The following is a 17,823-nucleotide window of genomic DNA, read 5'->3' on the forward strand; positions in this document are numbered from 1 at the left end:
AGAAACTCATTTTACTTTCCTACTTTTGCATTAATTACAAGGAATGATTGATAATAATTAGATACGAGCGAATGAAGAATTTGATATTATAATTTTATTCGTGAAAGTTATTTACGTAAAACAAATTATTAATAAATTTTGTTCGTAAAATATATAATTCGCTCGTATTTAATTATTAATCATTCTAGATGATTAATACAAAATTAGGAAAATTGGGCAAGCAGAATATTGCAAAACAATTACGCAAGGAGGGGAACGAAGATTAAAAGATACGTAATGAAAGAAAATAAATTAGGCTTTGTTAGCAACGAAATTTTAATAAAATCCGAAAACACGAATACAATGTTGCTTAAAAATGCATATCTTTTGAAATTCTCGTTACGATAAGAAATAGTCGGATGCTTTCCACGCGAAGGAGGCACATGAACAAGGATTACAAGTGGAAATATTTATTATAAATCAAAACTTACATTATTTAAATAACAGTACTTGCACCTGAGAGCTACAATACCTTAAACAATTTATAGAATAAAGCGACTACTTCCGACGATAAGCGAAGACTAAAAACCTTATTCCTAATGTTTTATCACATCTATTTCTCGACTATGAAGAAGTAGATCGATCGACGTTGATCTACGGTCCACGTAAAACTCGAGACAGAAGGTAAATTTTCTTAAGATAAAAATAAAACAGTGTTCCCTTCTATGCCAAAAGAAAACTTAATAAAATATCTAATAAATAATAAAATTGTAGATTTAAGCGATTAAAAATTACAGCTGTCTTTTACCGCTTACCAAAAGAACATATATTACAAATGAATATGAAACAAAATTTAACAAAATGATTTTAAAAATCAAAATTATTTCAAGATCTGACCTAATTTAACCAATAGTTAAACGTTGAAGTTACACTTCGTACAAATAATTGCATCAAGTTTAACTAAAGGATAAAAATTAAGCCAAATATGTAAATATATATATAGTGCCAGTTTCTACGTTAAACATATAGAAACAATTTTAATTCGATTGCACTTAGATTGCACTTAAAAATACCGTTGAAACCCAGCTGGTGAATTGTAAAAAAGATTGTATCTTGGATACACTACATGCTAGTTAAAATACAGAAAAGCGAGCAGAATTGTCTGCGTTAAGAACGATCGTGAAAAGGTGAAAAATAAAACCCAAAGCAGAATAAAAACTACTAATTCTAGGCCTTCAAGCTCTCAGGCGCATAATGTGATAGCGTATATCATTAAATGCATGTTTTTTTCCGGGATAATGAGAAGAGCACACATGAAAATCAAATGATAAACGATGTACTACGAGAATGAAGTGAAATTAACGATAAATAGGAAATAATGATTATTTAAAAAACGACTAAGAATCATCATCGTTGAACGCAGGACTAAACACCGAGGTTGTATTTCGCAGTCTCGAATAAAAAGAATGAAATCTCGCCTTGTCACCGGAAAATTGCATGAATTCGAAAAACGAACCATCGTATCGTCGCTACGACTGTAAATGATTCCTATACACCAGATATTCTGAGTATAATCCTGAATCTTTTGAACTAGGCCAGTCCAATGGAACTCACGTTATAAAGATTTTGCGATAAAGCAAATTTCTTTTTCTATTTCGAAAGATTCTTCTTTTTTTTTTTTTTTTTTTAAACTCTTCCTTAGTTATTCAACGTTTTTACACACGCGAAGAGAGTTTATAACAAGCAAATTTTAAAGTGTGTTTAACAAGCAAATAGCCACTGTGTAAAAGTTGCTCTTTTTCTTCAATCGGATACGTTACTGTGATACAACAAGTATTATAATAATATAGTAATAATTCATTACTATATGCATATATATAGATATATATATATACCATCATTCGTTGTCATCATGCATCGATGAAAATATCTCATAATAGATTACATTCGCTACTTTCTTCCGTAGTATTTCTACATAAGTATAATTATAGTTGCATTCCATGCAGCCATGAAAGCAACTATAATTACTTTGTACAACATAGAGTAATTATTAAATATTCGCGACAATGATTTCCATGCTTGTTAGTATAATTCTGTTCGCTGTGTGACTATAGAGTAAACTATAATCACCATCGCGACTGAATACATACAGTAATCAGTCATTATAGCAACTGGTTTTGTAATGAAAGAGTTAAGCGATACATGTTGCGTGAAATCTGTACGAAATGGCAACGCGAAACAAAAACGTGAGGTTCTTAACTCGAATAAAGCTTATATCTACCGTAAGGACTCGACTAATTCAAACGATCATCATTCTACGTCGTCGTGACTGCTCATCGATCAAAGGATTTTTCAGACTCGGTTTTTAATTCACAGCCGATTACAATATACGATTCTTGACTTTTGAAAGCGATAACACGATGTTCAGTTCAGTGTGATACGTAAATTTTGCTTAAAAAGATATCCTCGTCCGAATAAAAGTGACTGGAAGGAAAAAGAAGAACAATAAAATTTCCCGCGTTTCCTCCTCTTCGAAATAATTTAAATAATCACGATCTTATAATACAATATATGATATCGAACGCATAGAGAATAAATTAAATATCTGCGAATACGTAAGTACTTAAGTGTACAATTATAAATAGGATAGAGAAATCAAACGTCGCCAGTCAGATTGGCTCTTTCCTTTATACTGTTTACACGTTAGCATCTGCATAACTGAACTCTGAGACAGAAACGAAAGGGAAAGCGCGGTTCTCCCCCTTCTATCTTGTTACAATCGTTAATATGACGATGAATATACTCGCATTATTCTAACGTGCACGGTGTCTGTGTGTCTGTGTGTGTGTGTGTGTAAGAATACATTCAATAATGCTAAGCGACATACAAATGTTCCCCCTATGTTTAAATGTGACTGCACTTTTCCTTCGGATTTTATCCGAGCGTCGATCGAAAAAAGCTAGAGCTCGTGGAATGATTACACGTTGTCATGTTACTTCGAATATGATAATAGTGATCAACGAAAGGGATATGTATACGCGTGTACGGCCTGATTAGATGCATGTAGATGCAAGTATGGACGTATAGTGTCTATGAAGAAAACTGTCCGTCGCTTTTTCTGTACAATGCGAGAAAAGAATTGAATACATCGCGGTATTTCTTTCTTTCTGTTAGGTCAATGTAAGTTTGCAGCAACGAATCTCTTCCGTTATTCGAGTGAAAAGACATAGAACGCAAAGAAATATGATTAAGTTGAATTGGAATTTTGATTCAGATGCACGTTCAAAGCAAGATAGACCAATTCGCCTTGCAGACATTGTGTTTCTTTCCTTTCCTTTTTCTATTCCAAAACGATCAGTCGCTAGCACAAAGCCATAATAATTCGTCCCGTGTGTCGAGCACGAACAGCAACATGAAGTACTTCTTTTTTACGGTGCGTCTGATTGATCGAGAAAAGCAGCTGGAATGTGCTGTTATACGTTAAACGATTCAGATAGAATGGACATCAGTCAATGTTTCAACTAAACAATGCAGAGCCCTTTTATCATCCTGGCGTTATCGTTTCGCGTATAGCTCTCTTATGTGGTATCCCTTTACTGCGCACGAACGTAATACTTCCGTTCCTGAAACAAAAGAGGACGACGGTTTTCTAAAGAAATCAGTTAAAAAAAAAAATCCCAAGGATCTCGTGCCTTCAAAATGCAACTTATTTTCTTCTGACAATGGAATCTAGAAGGCTAAATGTTACAAAATTTCGGAAACTTTCGACTGGTCGCTACTGATTCAAAATAAACTGAAAGAATTTCAAAAAAAAAAAAAAAAAAGGAAAAAAAAGAGAAACATGAAAAATAATAAAAATTTTCTACCAAAGACACAAGATCTGTATGAAACTCTGACAAAATTGTTACAGAAGCTGGAAAAAGAAATAATATTAATTCGTATGTACCATGACAAGCCAAAACTCGATATCAAGTATCAACATGACATTTACAATAATTAATTACTGCTCGTACAAGGGGTGGTTTCGAGTATATACACAAGCCAAATGTTACATTTTCCCATGCTAGCTACGGGTTTTACATAAAAGGAGCAGTAATTAATCGCCACGACACAGAATGATGATTCTCGATCATGATCTTGTTACGATTATAAACAAAAGATAGTCTGCACTGTGGCAATGTCTATAAAAAAAAAAAACAAAGGAACAGAGGTGAGTCGAACGATTGTATGCGTGGTGGTCGAAAATGACACAAAAAAAAATTAATAACGATAAAAAGACTTGTCTGTGCATCGACGTGAAACATCAGGGATAGAAAATAAAAAAATAAACAAAAAAAAAAAAAATTAAAAATTGTTCTACAAAATCTACAAATACGCACCTGCTACAGAAACCCGGTCTAGTTTCGCCCCGGTATTTTGCTGTCCAGACGAAATCGTACTCCAGAGTGACATCCTTTTATCTAAGTCCCGGCCCGCAGAGTACTCAAATCAAAGCGAAACAAAACGACAACGCAAATATCGAAAAAACGACTGATAACAATGATGGTTAAGAAACACAAATGGCGTGCGAGGAGAATTAATAATGCAAACCTGTTACATACGCATTCTTGGTTTCATACAAAGGTTCCTACATGATTTGGTTATATGACAAATAAAGAAAAAGGAACACAGGCACAGAATATGATAAGGATGTACCCCATGATACACGACAATCCCATATATAGTCGAGTAACAACCATGTTCAGTTAAAAAATAATTTATTCGCTCGCTCGTTAAAGTCTCAAGGCACTACTTATATTAAATAATCCAGCTTTCGTAATAATTAATCACGAGTTCAGAAACATTGTACCATATGGTCGAATAATAATAATAGGATATCTTTATTCGTTTATCCTTCTTTCCCTTTTGAATAAAAAGTTCGAAGTCTAGAAACGTAGTTGGAGATTAATTTAAAAAATAGCGAGGGATGATACAAGGTGCCCCGAACGACAATAAGAAACGCAGGCTCTTGAGATCTTCTTCTTAAAATATAGTCATTTGTTATACAAATGAAGATATTTTGAAAGTAATAACATACGTATATACGTAAATATGTATTGTATACAACGAATACTTTTCGAAGAAGAAAAATATTAAAACACTTATGGGAGAACTTCGAGACACCTCACATCGTGTTAAAACTATAGGATACAGTCAAGTGTAATCCTAAGTAAGATGAAGAATTCCTCTTCGTTATATAATAAAACGAGAAAAATATAAAATTCGTGTTAATTATAATAAGTGAAAAATGAATGTAAACTATTGACACGAGTTATCCGAGGCTTGAAGAAGACTGTTTTCTGGTATTAAAAATTAAGAACAGACTACGTATACGAGAATATCGCAAGAACAACCTGTTACAAAAAATAATTCTTCGCACGTTGAACTGCAAATCGTTAGATTGATTGTTATTAATTTTCTCTACACATTGATCATCGTGAAATTGTCACCTTTGCAAATCTATACTGAACTATATAGTTAAGCAAAAGCCGCTGCTAGAATTGACTACTTGTAATTCGTGTGCGTAGTTTCACGGTGTTCTGGCTTACATGATAAAATAGCTCGAACATAAAACAATGTTACTTTTCTTATCATCCTATCTCAGCCAAGAGTAACACGTGAAACGGCCGATTCGTGTAGTTTCACTACGAAAATAATTGTCTCTGGAAGCTTATTGATTTATTCTAATTGCTTTCTATACGATTGTGTATAATACAAGCGTAAAAAGTTTAAAACAGTTAATAATAATAATTATAGATAAATAATGCGATGTGATAAAAATAAAATGCTTTGTAGAAAAGCACCTATCCATCGAATTTCAATTGATTCGCTTGTCTTTAAAAAGTACGGAATACAAATATCTTCGATATTTTTGTTTAAAAAGCAGAATACGACGAAAAAACACACAGAGAAATTAACGTGAAGTGAAAGGGCATCGTTATCACAGCTTACAAGTGGAAGTAATTTATAAAAGACTGTATACTTTTTCTACGCGATACTTTCCCAGATAAGAAAAAGAGTTACAAATGGAAATAGCATCGAAGGATTATAGAAATACTCGTATAGTAAATGTAATAAAAGAATGTGCAGTTATGATGTGCTATCGTCATTGTCAATTGGGGATATCTGGCTGCGAGAAAAAACGGTATATCAAATGCCCAAAAAATTGCCAAAGGCCCATACCTACGTCCAAACTACTATAAATTCCTATAAATGCTTGCATTTAAGAGGAATCGTTTAAGATAGTTTCCAAAAGATCGCAAATTCCTCAGCGTATTTGGATTACACTATCGTGGAATTTAAAAACGAATACCTAAATATAACTTCTCCCAAACAATCGTACGCTTTCTTTAAATAATTCTTTCTCGTTCTAGAAGTATAGATTTTTCGATGCGGTATACACCGAAAATCACCATGCGACTGGGCATAAATCGAACGACAGGCAATACTACAGACGAAGAATATCCTACGTGGAAGAGTGAATCCCGAAAGCTTGAAAGATCTTGTTTTTAAAACCGGGTTTGTTAGGACTAGCGTCGTTGTGGCCAGACTGTCCTTCATGTAGCGCCCTTTGTACCAGCGGCAGCGAGCCCTGTGATTGTGTGTTGTGTCGCCAATTCATCAGAACGGGCCGGATAACGAAAAAAGAACAAAAAGAAAGAAGAAAAGGATAGTAGACGACTAATCGTGTGCTACAACATGCAGTGCAACTAAAATATTTCTTTCTTGTATCCGACACAACTTACCTCGTCGTGTTGCTCGTGTTCACTGTTGGCTAAACTGGATCGCGAACCGCGTCTCGTCGACCCTTTTTCTTCCCCTAAAATTTGCGCGACTTTCCCTTGCTTCACGAACTCCAATGTCTGCTTCAAATTAAACGAAAAAACTTAAGTAACAAATGCCTGCAATTTTTTTTTAGTCGAAGCAATTATCTGCTTCAAATTAAACGAAGAAACTTAAGTAACAAATGCCTGCAATTTTTTTTTAGTCGAAGCAATTGTAATACTTTTAACGATATAATCTATCTTCTATAAAATTTAATCACTTTAATACCGTATATTAGAGAGAAATTATATTCGCCCAATTCATTTTCACACCGCGAAAATTTTGTTTATATTTTATATTTTTCTATTCTTTCAATCTCTTTTCTGTATTATTCAAGTATTATTACAATAAAAGTAAAAATATCTACAATTTTCAGATTTTCAGATTTTATATCCAAGCAATTATTGAACTTACCTCTTTTCGTGACCTAAGAGCGCAATCTTCTAGAGTTTCGGCCGCTTCATATTTTCCTTGTCTTCGATATAACGCACCAAGATTCTTTAGAGTAGTCGTGACTGTAGGTGAGTCCACTTTAGCAGCTTTGTGCCAACCTCCATATTCTCCATACGGAGCATTCTCTTTATTTCTATGTTTATTCTCCTCTCTTTCTTCAGCAACCTGAAATAGAAACGTTTTCCATAATGTCACAGACGCTTAACATACTTAAATACCATTCTTAAAACCACCGAAGGCATTCTTACCTGCCAGATTGGTTTGTTATCACCAGCAATAGCACCAAACTCTTTCTCGTGTGCTCTAGTCAATACTTGTTTGTACAAAACTTCCGCATCCTTGTACTTTCCTTGTTTCAAGTAACACGATGCCAAATTATTTTTCGTCTTCGCGACATTAGGATCGTCCGGTCCAAGTTTGCCTTCGTAGATCTCCAGCGCTCGCAAGTAATAGCGCTCCACTTCTTCGTATTTACCCTGATTCTGGCAGAGCAAGGCAAGGTTATTCAGCTGCTTCGCGACATCAGGATGATCACGACCGAGAACCTTTTCTCGGATATCAAGAGCACGTTTACACAACGGCTCAGCCTCCTTGTATTTGCCTCGTTTTCCATATAAAACGGCCAAGTTGTTCAACGTGGCAGCGACTGCAGGGTGATTTTCACCGAGCGTCTTTTCACGAATAGCCAAGGCATCGTTCAACAAGTTCGCTGCTTCTTTATATTTATTTTGATCCCTATATACTAAAGCAAGGATATTCAACATCGTAGCGACGTCAGGATGATCGTGACCAGAAGTCTTTTCCAGATCTTCCAGCGCCTGTTTACAGAGAGGAACGGCCACCTCGTAACGGCCTTGGCTGGCGTACTGTATAACCAAATTGTGCAGTGTACGCAAGCGAGCGGGTATCTCGTATCCAGCGTTCACTTGTTGTGCAAATTGCGAAGGCGGTGTCGGTAATATCGCTGCAATAAAAATGGCGAACATTGCAAAAAGTGGTCCTTATCGGTAGCCTAAGCCTGTGCGAATACGAAACCTTACTAAAGTGTTCGTCAACAGTAACACAACTTGAAACGAAGCTACCTTGTACTCTTATACATTGGATGAAGTATCTTCGAATCTAATGGAGAAAATTAGAAAATAATTTCAGTAAAATCCCTTCGTGTTATTCACACAGACTTAAGAGAAAATTGGAGCACCTAAAAAAGATGCTTGATAAAAAAGAGAGAGAAAGCGAACGTACACTTACTATTTCGGTCGTCCGCATCATCATCGGGGAATAGATCGACCACAGGATCATCCGGTGGCCGGTCTTTTGCATTTTCATCATCCGCAGAAGGATCAGGATCGTATTGCTTCATGCTTTCCATGAAATCTAGATGTTTCTTCTGTTCTTCCAATTGGACTAGCTAGTAAAATAAGAAATATTTTAGTCTCTGAACTGCATATGTCTATATGTAATATCTTTGGATATAATTTATATACATAACATAAGCTCGAATAATTCTGGCGATATAATTCGATGCAGCATGACGTCAAAAGATCTACCATTTCTATGAGTACATTATATATATTTATATATACATATGTGCAACTCTTTATCGATGTCATCTATGTGGAATTTCTTACAATAAGATAAGTTAAGGGGAAGAATAAACTTGTGCAATTTTAGATCTCCAGATGTAGTTCCGCAATTACGCGTAATCGATAGCCTAGCTTCGACACCTCGTTCTTATGCTTATCATCTACTTTACATTCGACTACTTACTGCTTGCTGACTGGCTTGCAATTTTTGTTGCGTTCCAGCCAATTCATCCCTTAACCAGGCATTCTCTTGGCACAACCTTCTCACTTGCGTTCTAAGCTTTTGTTTCTCAGCCTCTACCATTTGTAAATGATTTGCAAGTGCCATCATGACCTGTGCTTCACCAAGGCCCAACTCTATCATCTCAATGTTCTTCGATAGCAAGCTAGCTTTGTCTCTCGCGACTGGTGCATCCTGGGTCTGTAGGGCTTGTAGAAGACCCCCGTGTTCAACACGGAGGGCTTCCAGACCCTGGGATACAATTCTGGCACCAGCCATAATTTCTTCCTGCGTCATGGCCGTCATTCTACCAATATTTTCTATTTTTTTGCTAAAAATTGAAAAAGTAGAATTATCACGAAAACTCAGCTGAGAAAGAAACATTAAAATTCCACACAATGACTTAAATTTAAAATTCAATATAACGAGTTTATTTTAAATATTAATTCAATTCGCGTTAGAGTATCGTTTTTAATTAATATAGTAGAACCAATCTTTAATTCTTTACAGATATTTTGGAAGTACATCCAAACAACGCATTTTGAAATCATTTTTTCTAATTCTTTTTATAAAATATATAGATAGAGGCTTGTTTTCATATACCGTAGCTTCTAAATTCTCTTTGTTTCTAAACAAATTTTGTTATGTTTTCGTTATCGGTTTCAGTATTAAAAAGGTTATATAATAAAATATAGAATCTTTTTTACAATTTATAATAGCATCAACGTAAACATCATAAAATACATTTATTACAATGATAAATACGCAATGATAACAAGACTCTATTTTGCATAGACCTCTGGTTCTCGTAACTAAGGCAGAAAGCATAAAGAAAAAGGTAAAACAGAAGTAAGCGGTATTTGGAACGACTTGCTTTACGCGCCAATAATTAACCGCAATCAAAAATAGGCATCGTGAAGTATTTCAGTCCAGGCAAGCAGAACGTATCCGGCATTGGTACGTACAGAGAATGTTTTCGAACTTAAGCTGGTAGAACGATTTTATTTAAAAATAAAATAAATATACAATTTCGGTGATCCAATCGTCGATCATGACGACTTAAAACATTTTTCGAAATAATCGAACGTCGATTATTCTAAAATTAATTCGAATAAAAACTTACCCCATGTCAGGGCCACGTTAAATCCACAGAAATCAATGGTTTAATATATACGCGCAGGCGCAATTGCCGCGGCGCTTCTTCTATGCGACACCAATGTACCGAGTAAAAGTGAATTACCAAGAAGAGAAAATTATCAAAAACTCTTACGTATTACACATACGATTATTATTAACGGGAGGAATATTCGCGCGAAGAATCAAGTAACGACACGACGACAGATTAAAATCAATTGCAGACAGACGAAGTTTTCGATAGAAAACTCACCCCATGTCACGACCGCGTTAAAACACAAGCGAAATCAATGGCTCGGTAGTTCTGCGCAAACGCAACAACCATGGCGTGCTCTTTTAATGCGACAGAATATATATATAGGTGTATAGAGAAAGATGGTGAAATTTCACGAGGGAAGAGCAGAATTCGCAACGCCGTTGCCAATCGATAAAAACAAATCGGAAGAAATATGTGTTAGCGAAAAAACATAAAGGAATGATTGACATGGTCGCGGCCGGATCAGGATTTCAGGGTTCTGCACTTGTAAACCTTGACCTCGTGCAATCGTCCTTCCAAACAAGCCTTGACCTCACCATACCAAATGAAACACCGTATCGTTTAACAAATGTACTTGAGTAATACTATTTCGCTCCTTCGACATTGACAGCTACTTCCGATCAATTGATTTGTCCAAGGACTTATAACGTAGAAGGGTAATAACATTCTTAGTTACCAGTATGATAATCTTTGTGAATCGACTTTCCAGCACAAGCGAGCAGGAAGCGTAGTGAGGAAAGCACGAAAGTCTCGGGTCGATACATTGATTTTTTACGAAACCTGCATTATAGTATATCAACAGGGAAAGTGAATGTCGCAGCTAATATGTACACAATGGAACCAGTGACACATCGGATCACTCAAAATAAAAACTGGTCGACTCGATTTTTTGAAAATTTCTTAATTTTAATATTAGAATACATAGTTAACGTTTAATTCTTTGGAAACGATGAAATTGATCAGTTTGATTCCTATTAGCTCACATGACAAAATTTTTCATGTCACTTTTTCCTTCATCGACATATTGCGACATCTGAACGCGCTTCGGTTTACGATGGAAATTATTTTCAGTGGTTCGCGCATGCAGTCGCAAAGATTTCTTCGACGGCGTGTATTCGATCGTATTGCTTGAAAAACTGAGCAAAAAAGACGTATGTGAAGTTTCTAATGAAAGTGTGCGGCAATTAGAGCTTGGTATGTTTACGTAAAAACGTAGCGACTTAGATATAACTGACCATAAGCCTGGTGTTAATAGGAAAAGAAAATGGAAAAAATAATAGAAAAAATACAGATAACGATCAAAATGGATTCAAATGGTATAAGGATTCGTAAGTAGGGGAACTACTCACATTCTATAAGCGTTCAGCGTTTTTGACATATCTGTTCTACCCATCGGTAATGTTGGACTCTGTTGGACCTACCTAATCCGTATACAAAAAAAATTTAACTTTCTACTATATCGATCTGTCTGTCGTTTCTTCGCGGACAATCGCGACTGTATTGTCACTCTCAGTCAATCGAATCTGTTGTAAAAAAGTCATTTATCTCGTTTTTCAATCGTATAAAAATAGAATCTGTACAATATACATATATATATACACTACAATGTGTCCCGCAATGTGATTTCTAAAGGGGGGCACCCTCGCGGAATCGCGTTTAATTCTTTACTGAGGACTAACGTTTGGCTTCGCACCCTCTTGCATGAGAGACCGACACATCCGGGGGCAGAAGGGGATGGAAAGATTGCGCATGCGTTCAGAATTCAGGGGTGTTCCTACAACTGCACGAAGAACGTGCATGGACACCGGTATGTCCACGCCAGGTATGCATAACAAAATGAATGATGTCTTTCTACGTTAAGAAGAGCTTCGTGCTTAGCGTCGTTACGACCACATACGCAAATAAACGTCAGTCGGTCAGTAGGAATAACCGGAGGGTGCGTAAGGGTACGATGAATGAAGAGGGTGCTACGCGTGCATGATACTTAACACTTCACGGGGACGCGTATCCGCGTGTCCACCTTTTATCATTCCTCCAGTCTGAACACTTTACGAAATAGGATACACAGTATAGCGTAAAAGTTTTATATCATGTCGTTACTGAGTTTATAACGGCGACTTAGAAACCTTAGAAAAAGTTTCCACATATTACGTACATGAAAACGAATTTTAACAGATTCTCTTTATGGTGTTGCTTGTTTTGATGCACAAACTTATTCAAAATATTGCAATCAACAAGACCTTGATGTGAATGCTATAAAATATGTATGAGATCATCTAATACGAATCAGTGAAGGAAAGGAATTCAGAAACGTGAATCAGTTTCATGAAACAACTAATTTCTAATAGAATTATAGCAAAAACATATTCAGAAATTTTTCGACACAATTTCTAAAAATGTTGTTGTTATTAAAATAAGATTTCGTAAAATATTATTTTTTATTAACGTATTTAATTACATTTATTTTTTATATAGTTTACTCTAAATTAATATTTTTTTGTAATTACAATTCCTAAATACACTAGAATTAAAGTAACCATTATTCAAAAAATATAATTAAAATATCTATCTATCTCTGAGATTAAAAAATTTCCGTTTGATTGATAATCTTAAACTTTTGCACAATTGAGAAAAGTGCACCATTAATAAGTAACTATCGAGTTTTAATTAGTTTTTTCTCTTCGCGGCTTTCTTTCGTAATTAATAGTGTTAAAGTGATGTGCAGACATAAAAGCGTATCCTATTAATGAGAAGAGCTAGCTGGTAGATACATATCATGTAAACAAATGCCGATGCGGAGCAACGGCGATAATTATTGGTGAACCAATTAATTTCGTCTGAAGTTTGCGGAATGTTTTAAGTCTCCGCAGAGCCGGTGAGAAGCACACATAGAACGCCAGTTTTCGCAATCTTTCTCACTTCAAGGGGAATAGAGACGAGGTAGCTGATGACTCATAGCATGACGACAGAACATTACAAGTGCTGTACCATGTGCGCGCCCGTTCGTAGAGAAGTGTATTACATGCAACCGTATCTACCCAACGCATAAAATTGCTTTCACGAATTTAATTCGACGAACCTGCTTATGAGAATATGGTGGCGTGATTGATCATACAGTGCTTCAAAACCTTCCACGTTTATCATCGTGCCAACGATTTATTGAACATTCACGCTCATTTCTTGTTAGAAATTTTATCTTTTATAAAAACATATCGATGTAAATATAAAAGGCATATTATCGGAAATAAGATGAAAGAGAATGCTTAAAAAAGTTAATATTGTCACAATTGGTAAGTTGACCTTTGGGAATATCTTACGAGTTGAAGGTGTATGTATATATATATATTGTATATGTATTACAAATCAATAAGAGGATTGAGAAAAACACGTGCGTGAGCATTTGACGTAAAGTGAGGTAAACAATACGTATATATACTATAGGTTTAATACAATTATCTTACATGGCAAAACGCCATTTTTATCTTAAAAACTTTACCGTAGAAAAATATGAAATGTAATAATTTTTAAATAAAAATTTAAAATTGTCTAAAAAATGTTGTATACGTCAGTAACCCAGTTCCATTTCATATTTACTGACACATATGTAGTCAGAGATCTATAACTTGATAAGTAAAATTTTGCATCGTATTTTCGAAAGTACAGTAGAAAGAGGTCAGTGACAGTACAGGTAGGATAATGAAATTTTCAACTACAAATGGTCGTCACAACGTGAAACAATCGAAGATCTATATTTGTAAAGAGTAACGGCTGAATCGCTGATTGAAATTCATATCATATAACAATTGCATACTCGTTTCAAGCTTCGTGCATATATAACCAATTGTGGTGACAATTTATAGAAGACGTTAGAAACTTCATTATATGAGTTCCTGAAATATCTGAATAAATAATAGAACCACTCCTTTGAATTGTTCTATAGTTTTCTCATTTTTTAGAGGTTAGGAATTCGGGCTGCATAATACGATAGTCAATTGAACACCTGTGCTGGTTTCTTTTCCTTTAGACGTTCAATAACTGCACATAGAATAGATATAAAGCTCACGGAAGAATATTTACAAACAAAATAGATAAATCAATTTAAAAAAAATTGATTGATATACTGTTAATCCTATCTCCACTTATCCGGTATTCTACGATTAATCTTCGCTTATCTACATACATTCATTTATGTAACGATACGCACAGAATACATAACAGAACCGAATGATACATGACACCGAATCATTTTTCTTAACGCAACAACTTCGACTCCTTTTAACGAATTAGTGAAAATCCAATGAAACGCGCTCCTTTCTAAGTGTACCAGAATAGGGATAATTATCATTACAATCATCGTCATGGTCACTGGTTTTCTGTCATGGTTCCGCAGAATCTTACGGAAACAAATTAACATCATTTGCTTCCGGCTGTAACCGCCTATCGAAGGCGTGGCAATTTAAAACCGAGGAGTCTGATTATATTGTCCATTCGTCTGACCGGAAACGCAAAAGATATTCGGAAATTTGATGGTGAACGAAAGCTTACCCTTGTGAACGGTCCACGCAGGAATTCTACCCTGTTCAGTGTATCATCCCCCTTTCTTAATAAAGGACAGGATGCCTCGATGCGACGAACCTTTAAAAGAATTTTTTACGTTGAACGCGTAGATTCTTATAGGTTTAACTCATACAATATTTTAGAATCGGTGCAACGACGATGTACAGTGATTCACGGCGACGATAATGTTGAAAAAAGTGGATTCCACTCACCGATTTCGGTCGCGGATTCACTGTAAAACGATGCTCACGATACAAAGGAATAGTTGATTGAACTCTTGTTTAGAAATCGTCTCCACCGGCAAGAAGGAACACAAGAAAAGAGGCACTAAACTTTATTTCTGCACGTTTGATGACAGACTAAGATGGCGTGGACCAAGTACAAGTTAATAAAAGTACAATAACCACATATTTTACAGTCCGAATGTTGAATAAACGGCCATTAAGCGTAGTCTACACTCTGATAATAATGTAGACTACCGTCAAATCCCGTACAAATATAAAATGCGTTCCTTGGAACGAATAAATTGACGACAAAATATCCAGAACGTACGTCGACAGTCAGTCAATTATAAAAACGCGATTGAAGCGACTCTGTTCGATCGCAGCGCCAGTTACTGGAATTTTCTGAAATTCGTCGGTTTCTATGAAGCGACATCGTATTGTAAAATTGGTTTATTTTTACATACGGTACCATTAATTCGTTCGTTGTAAACGATTTAGATATAATATAGCTCATCTAATAGGAATTGACGTTTCGCTCAATAAGATATGCAATTTTTTGGCGTGAATTATTAACAATTTAGCTACGATAAAGAACAGAGATATAAATGCAAGTAATGATGACTAACTAGGCCATCATTCATTATATCTATTTTTACTTCATTGCTTATTCATACTATATACTTACATATGCTTTTCAAATGGAGGAAATGCTTTGGAAATAAGAAAGAACTTGATACATTGCGGTAAACCATATTTATTTGAATAATTATTATTTGAATAGTAAATAGATACAATAGAGAACGTTTTTAGCAGGCCAACTTCCCAATAACGGCAGAGAACTATCAATATTTTTTTTCTTCTAAAAGAGATGCATATCAATGTATGGAAGCATCGTTCGTTTTCATTTCTTTTTAAAACCTCTCAATAATTAAGAATAATGATATAGATTAATTCGTAATCGCCTTATTAAAAACAATTAAAAGTATTACCGTACAGATAAATATTGCTAACTTGAGAACAGTTAAAATTTCTCATACGTGTAATGGCATTTATAATCACTCCTTGGCCTAAAATAACAAAATGTTATATTATAATAAGAGATTGCATTGCGACTCTTTGTATCGTGTGAGAAATGATCGTTTATCAGACATATATTTTTCTGTCGTTTTTTGTCTATCTTTTATGTCCGACATCTGAGCATCTTGTCGTTTTCTTTTTTTTTTTTTTTTTAAATGGCATCAATATCAAAATCATCCTCATCGTCCGAGTCTTCATTGACTACAGCAGGCTTCTGTATAGGCGGTGACTGTTGTGGTTTTAGCGACTGTTTGGCTCTATCATCGTATTCGATCTATAACAGAAACAAACACATAGTTTTTATGTGTAATTTGGAATTGTATAGAAATATAAGTTATTTACAGAACAAACATTTACCTCTAAATCGTCGTCTTCTTCCTCTGGTTCAGAATCTTCTTCTTCTGCTTCTTGTAACCAGGTTAAAAACGGTGCAGCTTTATCGTGAATTTCTTGGGATAAATCTTTCGATACATATTTTTTAGTCACCTTATTCGACCATTCGAACAAAGCTTTTTCTTCCAAAATATCAGCATCGTAAAAGAGCTAAAACAATAAAGAAAATCTATTAATTAAAACATATACTCATAACAAATACCGAAGAATTCACGTCAGTAATTTGTCTTACCTTCAGAATGCCAGGTACTTTCGGCATCAAAGCATCTTTATGGAGGGCTATCACTTGTTCGATTCCTCTAATTAAATATTTCTGTGCCCTGATATCATCGTGGGTAAAACGAAGGAGAAGTACTCGATACTTTTTGGCTTGAGCAGCAATATTCTGATCGAAGAGTAATTCCGCCAAAATCAATGGTGCTTTTGTCTTGATCTCTAGACGTTCAGCCTCTGCAACCAGCTCTTTATGATTATCCAATTGCCCAGCATCGCGACGACATTTAACTAATTTATAAAACATATCCATCCTTTCTTTTTCAGTCTTATCGAGATCATCGCTAATAGTCATTCCCTTTGCGCCATCTGTTAAGTCCTGCAAACGGGCTCTAACTGCCTCTTCCGACACGTCGACTGCCCAATTATCGTCATCTCCGTTTTCGTCCGCCATCTTTTCAGGAGCCTCGACCACGATGTCGGTGGTGCTGGTATCGTTCTCCGGAGAACCAGATCGATCACCATTAGCAGTAGCAGTGGTTGTAGTGGTGGTTGTTTCACCATTCGCACGTTTTGAACGTTTACCGCGTTTACCCTCTGTTAAAGAGCTGCCTTGGACAGCAGGATTCAAGCTCGGTGGATTTTTCAGGATGTAGGTGTTCAATTTATGATTACTTTCTAATAGTCCGTGATAGCCGCATGCTTTACATCCTTGCGAAATGGTTCCTTTCTTAGAGCTAACCATGAGCTCGGTTTCGGGATTATCGCAAGCCGGGCATAGTACGTATTTGCGGATGAATCCATCCAGCAGATCTTGTAATTTCGTAGCATCGTGCGATCCATTTACAATGAATCTTTCGTTTTTGAAATCGAACTGGGTTTGCGCCCCAAGCTCACAGCCAAAGTATTTGGTAGGATAGGTAGCAGGTCTCCCAATCGCTTTGGCGACATCGACCATATTCACAATTACAGTTTTAATACCATTTCCCTTGCCCTCCACTTTGGCTTGGATCCGTGGCATTTTATAGCGGTAAAACGCATCGCTGACATTACGGTTTACGTTGACACTCCCCATGGTGATTGATGATG

At 35.7% G+C, this 17,823-nt stretch overlaps 2 protein-coding genes across 4 annotated transcripts; both read right to left on the bottom strand.

Annotated features, from left to right (window-relative positions):
* Positions 1-297: 297 nt before the first annotated feature.
* Positions 298-11,685, bottom strand: LOC132906530 (kinesin light chain). Of its 3 annotated transcripts, none has more exons than XM_060958803.1 (8): positions 11,620-11,685; positions 9,064-9,430; positions 8,545-8,704; positions 7,545-8,260; positions 7,258-7,461; positions 6,765-6,884; positions 4,359-6,610; positions 298-3,602 (listed from the first exon to the last, which is right to left on the bottom strand). In XM_060958803.1, exons 1-7 carry the CDS (start codon positions 11,661-11,663, stop codon positions 6,485-6,487), a joined length of 1,737 nt encoding a protein of 578 aa, XP_060814786.1. In that variant the 5' UTR covers positions 11,664-11,685; the 3' UTR covers positions 298-3,602; positions 4,359-6,484. The 3 variants fall into 3 exon arrangements, with proteins under 3 accessions (XP_060814786.1, XP_060814789.1, XP_060814787.1); XM_060958806.1 differs by lacking the exon at positions 11,620-11,685 and adding an exon at positions 10,947-11,558 and having other exon boundaries at positions 8,539-8,704; XM_060958804.1 differs by lacking the exon at positions 11,620-11,685 and adding an exon at positions 10,223-10,302 and having other exon boundaries at positions 8,539-8,704.
* Positions 10,223-17,809, bottom strand: LOC132906540 (eukaryotic translation initiation factor 5). The gene is made up of 6 exons (XM_060958826.1): positions 16,754-17,809; positions 16,486-16,671; positions 15,040-16,402; positions 14,816-14,905; positions 11,620-11,691; positions 10,223-10,302 (listed from the first exon to the last, which is right to left on the bottom strand). The coding sequence occupies exons 1-3, from the start codon at positions 17,807-17,809 to the stop codon at positions 16,280-16,282; spliced, it is 1,365 nt and encodes a 454-aa protein (XP_060814809.1). The 3' UTR covers positions 10,223-10,302; positions 11,620-11,691; positions 14,816-14,905; positions 15,040-16,279.
* Between the last annotated feature and the right edge of the window lie 14 nt (positions 17,810-17,823).

The sequence above is a fragment of the Bombus pascuorum genome, chromosome 4 (assembly GCF_905332965.1).
Source record: "Bombus pascuorum chromosome 4, iyBomPasc1.1, whole genome shotgun sequence".
NCBI lineage: Eukaryota > Metazoa > Arthropoda > Insecta > Hymenoptera > Apidae > Bombus > Bombus pascuorum.

Bases quoted from the DNA above. Each gene is read 5' to 3' on its own strand.
- LOC132906540 (XM_060958826.1), bottom strand. From the start codon at position 17,809: ATGGGGAGTGTCAACGTAAACCGTAATGTCAGCGATGCGTTTTACCGC. The intron at 16,672-16,753 runs GTAAGACAAATT...TTATTGTTTTAG, and splicing joins AAGTACCTGGCATTCTGAAG to CTCTTTTACGATGCTGATAT. The intron at 16,403-16,485 runs GTAAATGTTTGT...TTTCTGTTATAG, and splicing joins AAGAAGACGACGATTTAGAG to ATCGAATACGATGATAGAGC.
- LOC132906530 (XM_060958803.1), bottom strand. From the start codon at position 11,663: ATGGGTAGAACAGATATGTCAAAAACGCTGAACGCTTATAGAAT. The intron at 7,462-7,544 runs GTAAGAATGCCT...TTTCTATTTCAG, and splicing joins ATAACAAACCAATCTGGCAG to GTTGCTGAAGAAAGAGAGGA. The intron at 6,885-7,257 runs GTAAGTTCAATA...TTTAATTTGAAG, and splicing joins CTCTTAGGTCACGAAAAGAG to CAGACATTGGAGTTCGTGAA.